At 43.8% G+C, this 12,324-nt stretch overlaps 2 protein-coding genes across 4 annotated transcripts in view; both read left to right on the forward strand.

The window, feature by feature from the left end:
* The window catches only part of SNRPF (small nuclear ribonucleoprotein polypeptide F), a 228,166-nt gene that overhangs the window by 25,432 nt on the left and 190,410 nt on the right, over positions 1–12,324 (forward strand). The window lies entirely within an intron of this gene.
* On the forward strand, positions 53–12,052 carry AMDHD1 (amidohydrolase domain containing 1). Of its 2 annotated transcripts, XM_083401074.1 has the most exons (9): positions 65–312; positions 1,028–1,134; positions 2,723–2,787; positions 3,617–3,894; positions 5,525–5,750; positions 7,350–7,474; positions 9,099–9,192; positions 9,884–10,044; positions 11,710–12,052. In XM_083401074.1, exons 1-9 carry the CDS (start codon positions 176–178, stop codon positions 11,813–11,815), a joined length of 1,299 nt encoding a protein of 432 aa, XP_083257200.1. In that variant the 5' UTR covers positions 65–175; the 3' UTR covers positions 11,816–12,052. The 2 variants fall into 2 exon arrangements, with proteins under 2 accessions (XP_083257201.1, XP_083257200.1); XM_083401075.1 differs by lacking the exon at positions 9,884–10,044 and having other exon boundaries at positions 53–312.

The raw sequence follows: 12,324 nt of genomic DNA on the forward strand, positions 1-12,324 counted from the left end.
TGTGTTTGCTTGTTTTGGGTGAAAACTGCCAACTAAGAGAAATGATGACGATTCCAGGAGGAGAGAGAAAGACCTTGCCCTGGGAAACTCGTGAGCGTTCTCCCTGCCCTGTGGACGCTGTCTGGGCCAGTCCCACACTTCCCAAGCTCTTTTGTATCTGTCTGGAAAGAGCAACATGGCTGGTGAGTATAAGCTCCTGCTTGAAGGCGCCCAACAGCTGGTGCTTGTCTGCACCAAAGGTGAGAAATACCTCCTGGAAGCTGGCATGCAACATCTGGCCGTGCTGGAAAACGGCAGCGTGGTGATTGGCAAGTAAGTGAATCTCCCGGGAGGGGGGGTGTTGCTTGCTGGGGGCGGGGGGAGTCTCTCCAGCAGAATCTCTCTCCAATGGGAAGGTTTCTGTTAGTTTGTTTTTGTCCTGACCTTCTCTAACGACAGGAAAATAAATGAAGTTTTTACAGAAAAAATAAAACAAAATTATTTTCTGTCTCTCTTCTGACAGTAACCAGCTGACCAAAACGTATACTCTTGAAATAAAAAAAAGATTAACTTTCTTATAGCCAATGAACTAAGTCAGGGGTAGGCAACCTAAGGCTTGGTGGCCCAATCACCTTCTCAATCTGGTCCACGGACAGTCCGGGAATCAGCATGTTTTTACATGAGTAGAATGTGTCATTTTATTTTAAATGCATCACTGGGTTATTTGTGGGGCATAGGAATTCATTCATTTTTTTTTCTTCAAAATATAGTCCGGCCCACCACATGGCTGAAAAAGGTTGCTGACCCCTGAACTAAGTTGTTAGTTACTTTGGACAAGTAACAATGTGACAGTTAATGAATTTTAATTTCCTGTCTACACTGAGGAATCCAACAATGATGCTAGCTAAATAACTTACTAAAGAAGACATTGGGTTAAGTTTTAAGTACATTTGCTTCAGAAAAGAAGTTTTAGATCGGGGTATAAAAAGTAATTCTGTCTCACCTGCTTTGAAATTAATGGTAAGCGTTTCGGTCGGTTTATTTTCAGAGACGGTTGTATAAAGGCTGTGGGCGACTCAAGAGCCATTCGCAAGCAATTTTCAGGAGCGTCTTTTGAAAAAGTCATTGATTGTTCAGGAAAATGCATCTTACCAGGTTGGTGTCTAATATTTCAGAGTTCAACACACCAAGCAGAAAGATGCAATATTTACGTAGGCAGAGATGTTAGCTTTAGTTAGTCTAACATCCTCTGAATTATTTTCCTTTGGAATAAAATGTGATGGCTCCCCCACTGGGCTACCTCAGCACACAAGTGGGGACAAGGAGCTGGGGAGCTTCTGAAGAAAATAAGTATTGACTGTGTACTATAGCTCTGTGTGTGGTAAACTACACTTCCCATGATTCTTTGTGGGAGGGGTGTGCTTTAAACATATGGTGTGCACATAGCCATTAGCCTGGATTTTGAGAAACTTAAGTCTATGACCCTACTTCTTTCCCATGCTGTTTGATCTAGCATGGACAATGGGACAGCCCCACATAATTGGCTAGTAATGGGTAGGCTGAATCAGTACAACTAGCCACTGAAGTTTAAGCAAAGCTCAGTTTAGAAATAAGGTTGTCAGTCGCCATATCTTATCAAAAAGTCCGTGCAAGTTAGTGCCTAACATAGGGTTGCCGTATTCCCCAAAGTGAAAAGTGAGCTGGGGGGGTCAAAGTTATTGAGATTTTTAGGGGAACATCTCCCTTCCCTTAAACAATTAAGTTTTGGGGCGCTTTTTTCCAATTACAGCCGCAAATCTTTCAGGATGACCTTCAGTTGCTGCCTCGCAGTTTCTCCCAGCCTAACCTACCTCACAGGGTTGATGTGAAGATAAAGGGGAAGAGGCTTCGTACGCTTTGCTGAGTTTCTTGCAGGAAAGGTGCAGCTTAGCAGATCCTGATCCTGCTTTGGTGCCGGTGGCGTAGCGTGGGTTGTCAGCACCCGGAGCAAGGCAAATAATTTGCGCCCCCTAACCCTAACCCCCAGATGTTGCGCCCGGTGCGGCCGGCCCCCCCTGCACCCCCCATGCTACGCCACTGTTTGGTGCATGCCAACAGCAGTATGGTATTCAGAAATTAAGCATCTGATTTTTTAAATATTTTTTTGGCCTTCTGGAAGTGAGAGGTGGAGAAAATGTCTCTTGCTCAATGTTTGTATTTCAGGCAGCTTTTGAAGGCACAGGGTCAATGACATAGAATAAAAGGCCAAGCTCCCATCTGGAAGCATTCCAGTCAAAATCCCAGGAAATCCCGAGAGAAAGAGTACCGTATGTGAAGAGTCCTGCTGAATCTGATTTCAGGTTTCATCTTGTCTAGGTCTGGGTTTCTCTCAATAGCCAGCCCAAAGTCAGCAAAGCAGAAAGTGGCATACATGGTTCTCCCCTTCTTCTTCTTCTTTTCATCATCACAACAACCTTGTGATGCATGTTAGCCAGAGGGATGGTGAACGACCCAGTGAGCTTTATGTCTGACTGGGAATTTGAACCCTGGTCTCCCAGGACCTAGTCCAGTGTTCTAATCACTACACCACACTGGCTCATAATAGCATTTTATATACTGAAGGATCATGCTTTTTGATAAATGTTCCTCCAAGGGCACATAAATAAAATTATTAACTGCTAATGTTTCCTGATTTTGTTTCCTAGTGGATATGTATGAGATTGTGCAGTTTGCTGTGTTTGTTTTTGTTTTTTTAAAAAAACAGGTCTGGTAGATGCACACACACATCCTGTATGGGCTGGTGACAGAGTCCATGAGTTTGCAATGAAGGTAAACTTACATACTGTAATTGCAAAGGATTTCTTTTACCTGTGTCTACCTTCCTTTACTCTAGATTAAAGTTTCCATAAGGTGTTGGCGCTGACCTTTAAAGACCTAAACGGCCTTGGTCCTGTATACCTGAAGGAGCGTCTCCACCCCCATCATTCAGCCAGACACTGAGATCCAGCACCGAGGGCCTTCTGGCGGTTCCCTCATTGCGAGAAGTGTGGTTACAGGGAACCAGACAGAGGGCCTTCTCGGTAGTGGCACCCACCCTGTTGAACGTCCTCCCATCAGATGCCATGAAAATAAGCAGCTATCCTATTTTTAAAAGACATCTGAAGACAGCCCTGATTAGGGAAGTTTTTAATATTTAATGCTGTATTGTTTTTAATACTCAACTAGGAGCCGCCCAGAGTGGCTGGGGAATCTCAGCCAGATGGGCGGGATATAAATATATTATTATTATTAAAGTCTCTTCTTCTGTAAAAGGCACAAATATCTTCATTCCAGCCCCTTCTCGGATGCAAATCAATCTCTAATAAGAACATGGGAAGGAATCTGCCTTACGCAGAACCAGACCATTGGCTCATTTAGCTCAGTAGTGTCTAATGTGACCCTCATTGTTTCTCCATGGTTTCAGAAAGGGCTGTCTACCAGGAGATGCTAGGGATACAACCTGGAAACTTCTGCATTCAAAGTAACTGTTCTGCCACTGAGCTGTGATCCTTCCCCTACCAGGACACTTTTGGAGAGCCATTGCACTTCTGGGATTTCATTGCATGAGGGGTATAGTTTGCCCATTATCACATGTTTAACATATAACTTTGTTTTAAAGTTGGCAGGAGCTTCCTATATGGATATTCATCAAGCAGGAGGAGGGATACATTTCACCGTGGAGCACACTCGGAATGCCTTAGAAGATGAGCTCTTCAGCAGCTTCAGGCACCGGCTGCTACGCATGCTCAGAGCAGGCTCCACTTTGGTTGAATGCAAAAGTGGATATGGGTTAAACCTGGAAACGGAAGTTAAGATGCTGAGAGTGATTGAACGGGCTCGGCGGGAGTTGGACATAGGCATTTCCTCTACTTACTGCGGAGCTCATTCTGTTCCTAAGTAATGTACCTATTCTCTCTTGTCATTTTAAGCGCTGTGCTAGAACACAATTGAAGATTAATTGGGTCACTCGTTGAACAGTTCTTCTGCAAAACAGAACATACCTACCGTATTTTTCGCTCTATAAGACGAACCAGACCACAAGACGCACCTAGTTTTTGGAGGAGGAAAACAAGGAAAAAAATATTCTGAATCTCAGAAGCCAGAACAGCAAGAGGGGTCGCTGCGCAGCGAAAGCAGCGATCCCTCTTGCTGTTCTGGCTTCTGGGATAGCTGCGCAGCCTGCATTCACTCCATAAGACGCACACACATTTCCCCTTACTTTTTAGGAGGGGAAAAGTGAGTCTTATAGAGCAAAAAATACGGAAATTCTTGCAGTGCTTCTGTTTGCCATCTACTATTAGAGTGATGTGTGGAAGTGCCCCAAGAGAATATTCAAGCATAATGAAGACTGAGGGAAAGTGGAAAGCCTGAGATGTGCCTGACATTTCCTGTAAAGCATCTGAGGGAAAAGAATTATTATTATTTAATTCAGATGTGACGGAGGAGAACACAGCGAGAGGAAGTTTAAGGCACCACTTGCATTTGCAATGTTACCCTAACCTCTTTCAAAATCAGCTGGAATATAGAAAGGGAATCTTGAACTTAAAAGAGAAAGATATTGTTTAAGGGGGGAATAAATCTCTGACATAGAATCTGGCAGGCAGGAACCTGTGGAACAACCCTCCATAGCATCAGAGCCTGTGGAGTCAAAGCCTGGACCCTCAGGGGCAGCTTCTGCTGCATGTGAGGAACCAAATGCCTCCCAAGGTAGCTCACAAGCCCAGCCATGTAGGGAGCCCAGCCATGTAGGGAGCCCACCAGAAAGTAGCCCTGGATTTCAGGCCAGAGGGATGGCCCTTTAAACAACTACGTTGTCCACAAAGGGCCAGAGTCTGCTCCCCCTCCAGACTGGTGTTTTATGTGGGTGTATCCTGCATCATGGGACGTGGGTGGCGCTGTGGGTAAAACCTCAGTGCCTAGGACTTGCCGATCGTATGGTCAGCGGTTCGAATCCCCGCGGCAGGGTGAGCTCCCGTCTTTCGGTCCCAGCTCCTGCCCACCTAGCAGTTCGAAAGCACCCCTAAGTGCAAGTAGATAAATAGGTACTGCTTTATATAGCGGGAAGGTAAACGGCGTTTCTGTGTGCTGCGCTGGTGCTGGCTCGCCAGAGCAGCTTCGTCACGCTGGCCACGTGACCCGGAAGTGTCTCCGGACAGTGCTGACTCCCGGCCTCTTAAGTGAGATGAGCGCACAACCCTAGAGTCGGACACGACTGGCCCGCACGGGCAGGGGTACCTTTACCTTTACCTATCCTGCATCATATTCTTAGCATAATAATAGTGCATTAGTCGTGGGTTTATTCTGCTTTAGTTTGTGCTTCAGTGGTTTCCCACGTTATTGCTATCCAGAGGGGCTACAGCGCAACAAAAGCAGGACAAAAATAAATGAGAACATTTGCGATATAAAAATTTAAAGGATTTTTATACGGGATATGCACTGGTTGTAAAACAGTGAGACCACCCTAAAACTTTTGCAGGCCACATGAAAACTTAATCTTTTGGTTTTTGCTGCATTGTCTGTTGAATAGGGGGAAAAGTGCCATTGAAGCCACAGATGATATTGTTAGCATCCACCTTCCTAAACTGAAGCAACTGGAGCTTAATGGTGAAATTCATATTGATAATATAGATGTTTTCTGTGAGAAGGGAGTCTTTGATCTGCCTTCGACCCGAAGAATTCTTCAGGCTGGGAAAGATTTAGGGTTACAGATCAACTTCCATGGAGATGAACTGCATCCAATGAAAAGCGCTGAGGTACTTACATTGATATATTACATAATTTTATTTGTATGTCACCTTTCCACAGCTCAAACTATGCCCTAGGCAGCTTACAACATGAAAAATACATACCACAACATAACCAAAATAGTAATAAACAATAAAGAAAAATTTAAAAACACACACAACCAAACTGAATAATTACCACACAAATCACACCAAAATTTAAAATAAAGATACAAAAAACCCTCACCCAACAGCAACAACCCCCAAAAACCAACAACACCCCACCCCAAGAATCTGTTCGGCAGCCTCAGCTTTTGTAGCTGGAGTCAGTCAGGGCCCTGCCCAGGCGGAAAAAGACCTGCGAGGCAGGGAACAGGTCTTCCAGCACTCACAGCCAAGGTGGTCGTCTTCACTGAAGGAAAAATCTTACACGAATTCTGATTTGGCGTTAGCGTATTGGAAGCACCACGGCACAGTTCTTTATTTCTGCAGTACCTAAGTTAAAAGAAAATGTGAGGTTGATGGAGTTAGCGAGATGGACTTTCTGACCTTTGCTTTTCACATCCATTCAAACATTGACTTTGCTTATCTTTTCCTTGTGATGTAAAATAAAAAGAGGAGCATCTGACGAACTCTTTCATTCGCGATAACATTGCTAGATACACATACACATTTTAATAGTTAATGTTTGTGTCTTTAATATCTTTCATAGGGTACTTTTGTTTCACCAGTGGTGATTACAATGTAGTTATAACTGCTAGTTCTATAGTATTTATTATTATTATTATTATTATTATTATTATTATTATTATTATTATTTTACTATTTGTACGTGCAGAGGTGGAGCAAGGTGGGTATGGCCCACCCCAGGTGTCACCCCTGGGAGGGGGTGACATCGTCGCGCCACCCCCCCAGGACACTTGGTATGGGCGGCACACCCCCTGGGACACTTACACCGCCCACAGGTGCACGCCACTCCAGGTACTGGAGCAGCTAGCTTCACCACTGCGTACCTGGCCCACCTTACTGGGTCACCCTAGCCACTCTGCCAAGACAGGATGAACAAACCTGATGCCTGGCCTGCCATGCTGGAGGGGATTTGGAAGTGTCATAGTTGTCCCTCTTCCCAGTCCTGCCTGCTCCCACTGGGAGGGGAGCTGTAGCATTTATAAATGCCTCAATTCTCCTGCCCAGGCAGGTGGAAGCTGCTACTGGCGGTAACCAGTGGTAACCCCCGAAATGGGGTGTTTCAGGGCAGTGAAGGGTCTGGGCTGAGCCAGCACAGGATCTGCTGGATCCTGAGCCAGGCCTGCTGCTGTCACATGATGGTACAGGGCATGATCCAAGCTTCTTTGCTGCCCGGGCTGGTGCAGCAAATAGATTTCCCCCCCACCCTCCTTTCCATTCCGACTGGTGTGAGTAGCAGGGCTCTGGTTACACTGCTGCATTAAGCCCCACTTCATTCTAGATTGAAAGCAGCAAGTTGAAGCTGAGCATAAATGATTCTGGGTTGAGGAGAACTGCATTTTTGTGCTATATAAACAGGTTATTGTGTGTGCAGCCTTACGGATAAGGGAGGTTCTTATGTGACTGACTTTTAATTCAAACCTTGCCTTGGCATCTGTTTAGCTTGGAGCTGAGCTAGGAGCTCAGGCTGTCAGTCATCTAGAAGAAATCAGCGATGAAGGTATTGCTGCAATGGCCCAGGCAAAGTGTGCAGCTGTCCTCTTACCAACCACTGCCTATATACTGAGGTAATCATAATTCTAATATGTATTGCTAGGCTGTATTTTACTGTCATTTGCTATTCCTTTGGGAAAATACGTATTATCTTTTGAAAGAATGCATCCACTGAACAACTGCTGCTAAGAGTGATCCTCCAAGCCTGCAAAAAGTTGCCGGTCTTTTATTAGAGCCGATGGAGATGCTTTGTAGTTCAATCTCTCTCCCTCCTCATGGAATTGTTGTTGTTGTTGTTTAGTCGTTTAGTCATGTCCGACTCTTCGTGACTCCATGGACCAGAGCACGCCAGGCACTCCTATCTTCCACTGCCTCCCGCAGTTTGGTCAGACTCATGTATGTAGCTTCAAGAACGCGGTCTAACCATCTTGTCCTCTGTCGTCCCCTTCTTCTTGTGCCCTCAATCTTTCCCAACATCAGGGTCTTTTCCAGGGAGTCTTCTCTTCTCATGAGGTGGCCAAAGTATTGGAGCCTCAGCTTCACGATCTGTCCTTCCAGTGAGCACTCAGGGCTGATTTCCTTAAGAATGGATACGTTTGATCTTCTTGCAGTCCATGGGACTCTCAAGAGTCTCCTCCAGCACCACAGTTCAAAAGCATCAATTCTTCGGCAATCAGCCTTCTTTATGGTCCAGCTCTCACTTCCATACATCACTACTGGGAAAACCATGGCTTTTACTATACGGACCTTTGTTGGCAAGGTGATGTCTCTGCTTTTTAAGATGTTGTCTAGGTTTGCCATCGCCTTTCTCCCAAGGAGCAGGCATCTTTTAATTTCATGACTGCTGTCACCATCTGCAGTGATCATGGAGCCCAAGAAAGTAAAATCTCTCACTGCCTCCATTTCTTCCCCTTCTATTTGCCAGCAGGTGATGGGCCCAGTGGCCATGATCTTCGTTTTTCTGATGTTGAGCTTCAGACCATATTTTGCGCTCTCCTCTTTCACCCTCATTAAAAGGTTCTTTAATTCCTCCTCACTTTCTGCCATCAAGGTTGTGTCATCTGCATATCTGAGGTTGTTGATCTTAATTCCGGTTTGGGATTCATCCAGCCCAGCCTTTCGCATGATGAATTCTGCATATAAGTTAAATAAGCCGGGAGACAATATACAGCCTTACCGTACTCCTTTCCCAATTTTGAACCAATCAGTTGTTCCATATCCAGTTCTAACTGTAGCTTCTTGTCCCACATAGAGATTTCTCAGGAGACAGATGAAGTGATCAGGCACTCCCATTTCTTTAAGAACTTGCCATAGTTTGCTGTGGTTGACACAGTCAAAGGCTTTTGCATAGTCAATGAAGCAGAAGTAGATGTCTTTCTGGAACTCTCTAGCTTTCTCCATAATCCAGTGCATGTTTGCAATTTGGTCTCTGGTTCCTCTGCCCCTTCTAAATCCAGCTTGCACTTCTGGGAGTTCTCGGTCCACATACTGTTTAAGCCTGCCTTGTAGAATTTTAAGTATAACCTCATGGAATAGCTGCTTATAAGTGACAATTTAGGGACCTACAGTCTCATCTCTCTCTTTTCATATCTCCCTCTCCTGGATTCTGATAGAATCATATAATATTGCTGAAGTGGTTTGCTGCATTTTACACTGCAATTCAAATGGTATTAACCATTGTTTTCTTTTACTTTGCAGATTAAAGCAGCCTCAAGCTAGAAAAATGTTAAAAGAAGGAGTGATTGTTGCTCTTGGCAGTGATTTTAACCCAAATGCTTATTGCTGTTCTATGGTAAGATGTTTCTTTAGAGCAGATGCAAAATTAATGTTAATTTTCTTCTGTCAGTTTGAGTGTCGGGCTTGGAGTATTGATTATTGCCTTGATTCCTTGGGAATCCTATTTAATTTTCTGTACTAGCAGGACAGTTGAGCAGATCACATGAATTTAAATACACACACTATTGAATTCACACATGAACTCTGGCCATTGAAAAGCAGCTTCTGCTTGGAGCTGATGGTTATCAAGCAGGATATTGGCATTCAGCACAGATAAGCCCTGTCTTTCTTGCAGACATGAGCCCTATTCAGGCATGAGATACGGACAGCAGAAACAAGCATACTCATTTCACATAAACATACGCATCACCTTTCCATTCGTTTGTCAACTTGTAGAGGGCAACTGTCTGCAACAGAGGCCTTCTGTGCTTGTGAAGTCCCCCCACTCATTTTTAAAACCTTGGGGAATCAGGATTCTCAAAAGTCCATGGAGTTTGATCTCCAGATCACAGAAGGCAACAGGGAGCTAGTGAGTTTGTCTCCACAGCCCCACCTGCAGTTAGAACAGCTGAAGACCGTTACAGTTAAATTAATTTTACCTGTCGCAGTGAACTCAGGCTTTCAGATGGCAATTCCAATGGCTGACAGACTGTTGGTTTCTGTGCACCTATGTGTAACTTCAGGCTTAATTACCTCTCTCTTACTAGCTCATGGTTATGCACCTGGCCTGTGTAAACATGAAGATGTCCATGAAAGAGGCTTTAGCTGCTGCCACCATCAATGCAGCTTATGCTCTAGGGAAATCGCACATGCATGGCTCCATAGAAACTGGCAAGCAAGGAGACCTCATTATCATCAACTCAACAAGGTGAGGATGCAAATAGCTCTCAAAGGCCTAATTAATGCTCTGCATAAGTTGGAATGAAAATCTAACATTCGGAATACAGTGGTACCTCGGGTTACATACACTTCAGGTTACAGACTTTGCTAACCCAGAATAGTACCTCAGGTTAAGAACTTTGCTTCAGGATGAGAACAGAAATCACGCGGTGGCAGCGGGAGGCCCCATTAGCTAAAGTGGTGCTTCAGATTAAGAACAGTTTCAGGTGAAGAACAGACCTCCGGAATGAATTAAGTATGTAACCAGAGGTACCACCGTAAATTAAATGCATCATGCCGTTTGGACTGCAATGTTTGGGACATTATGATGAGCAATAATTACTCAATCCAAGTGCAGTATTTGAGTCTTCTCCCAATACAGAACATATTGACCAGACATAAAGGAAAACCTCAATCCTTTAAAAAGAAGTCATACCTTTATATGCTTTTAACCCCCCACTTAAGACTTCTTTCAGTCTTTCTTACAGCCATGTCAGTTGAAAGTTGGTCTTTAATAATAAACATTGAATTGTTCAGGATACAATTTTCTGGCACCATGCCAGAGCCCAAATTTCATATCATATATTGTTGTGAACTAAACATACCATCAGTTTTTGTTATTTATTTAAACTGATCTATATTTTCAAGTATATTTTAATGTTGATGTGCTTGTCAATTTTAGATTTATTTGTGTTTATTGTGCTTTTTTATATACCTATACCATGAGCCACCTTGAGTAGGCTGTGCCCCCAAAAGGCAGCATATAAATAAATGACTACAAACATTCACAATGTCTTTTCAAAACAGGCATATGAATTGATAGCAATTGGCTCCTGCTTTCTATTTATCAGTCAACATGTTATGTTAAAACTATATGCTTTAAAACAGTCCTCTTGCCACATTCCTGATGTCGAAGGTGATGTTAGGTATGGGGCAGTTACAAAAGAACCACCAGGAGCTTAATATGAGCTCCCAATTATTCTTTCTGCAAGCTTGGCACCCTGTTAGTGCTGATGATCACTGCCATGCAACCCTAGTGGAGAGCTCTGTAGTGCAGCTGAGGGACTTACTATCTCAGTTTAGAAGAAACTGTTTCCATTCAAACTGCTTCCTCCAAATGGAGCATTTCTTCCACTGCGGAGGTAAAATTGCTTTGTTTGGAGGAAGTAGTTTGAACCCAAACTGACTTCAAAGGGGCTCCCTGTAACTGCCAATCAACAGTTAGTGATTGAGCTCCTTTGAACTTCTGCATGTGTCAGTCACCTGATGTCATTATGTTGCCTGGTGATTGTCTAGTGAGCAGTCCCACCCACCTGTCAAAGTTTGCCTATGGGGAGTGAGGAATTAGGGATCCACCCCACTAACCAGATCCAGTTCCCTACCCCTGCTATAAAAGATACTACTGCGTGTCAGTTTTAAGTTATCAAGTTTAATTGATAATAGCATATAGCTCTGCTATGTGAAACAACAAAAATCCCTATTGTGCACCTAGGGACAAATGGGCAAGGAGGCTTGTTTGACACTATTCTGCCTGCATTGTTTATTTACTTTGAACATGCAGCTTATCTATCATGCTTTCTATTTTAGTCCTATGCACATGAGAGATTGCTGTTGCTTTTCTAAAATATGATTGTAACCTTTTAAAAATCTTTAGATGGGAACACCTGATTTACCAGTTTGGCGGCCACCAAGAACTGATTGACTACGTAATTGTTAAAGGAAAAGTTGTTTATAAAAATGACAGTGTTCTGGGCTACTGAGGAATTCCAGAAGGAAGAAATACAGCAGTTGACAGACTCTCTGAGGCAAACACAGGATGATAATCAGCAGGGTCTCACATCTATAAGATCATACTTCCTTACCGGTCAAAGCTCAATAATTTCACTGGTTTTTATTTTAGTCCTCCCTTTGTATTCGCATGAGGAACACTAGGCCATGTTCATCTCTTTGGTAGTTTCATGGTCCGCTAGAAAATAAACCTACATGTATGCAAACAATTAACTCTGATTTTTTTCCATAAATGAAGGTCCTCTTGTATGAAGAAATCAAAGCTCTGCATTGCAGTGTGCCTACATACACCTCATAATTTTTCACAAGCAGAGTTAAGAACATGAGAAGAGTTTGCTACATCTAGTCCAGCGTCCTGCTCACAGTGGTCAGGTGGATGCCTTTGGGAAGCCCACAAACAGGCCCCGATGACTGCCGGGAGTTCACAGATAACATTTATGCAGTGGGTTGGACTTCCATCTACCTAAGGTGGTTTATGAAC

This window comes from Podarcis tiliguerta (assembly GCF_965153285.1).
Source record: "Podarcis tiliguerta genome assembly, chromosome: 10".
Taxonomy (NCBI): Eukaryota; Metazoa; Chordata; class Lepidosauria; order Squamata; family Lacertidae; genus Podarcis; species Podarcis tiliguerta.

What these genes read in the sequence shown, in the direction of transcription:
- AMDHD1 (XM_083401074.1), top strand. Translation starts at nt 176, where the DNA reads ATGGCTGGTGAGTATAAGCTCCTGCTTGAAGGCGCCCAACAGCTGGTG. An exon ending in GGCAGCGTGGTGATTGGCAA is followed by an intron (nt 313 to 1,027) that starts GTAAGTGAATCT and finishes GTTTATTTTCAG; the next exon opens with AGACGGTTGTATAAAGGCTG. An exon ending in ATCCAATGAAAAGCGCTGAG is followed by an intron (nt 5,751 to 7,349) that starts GTACTTACATTG and finishes GCATCTGTTTAG; the next exon opens with CTTGGAGCTGAGCTAGGAGC.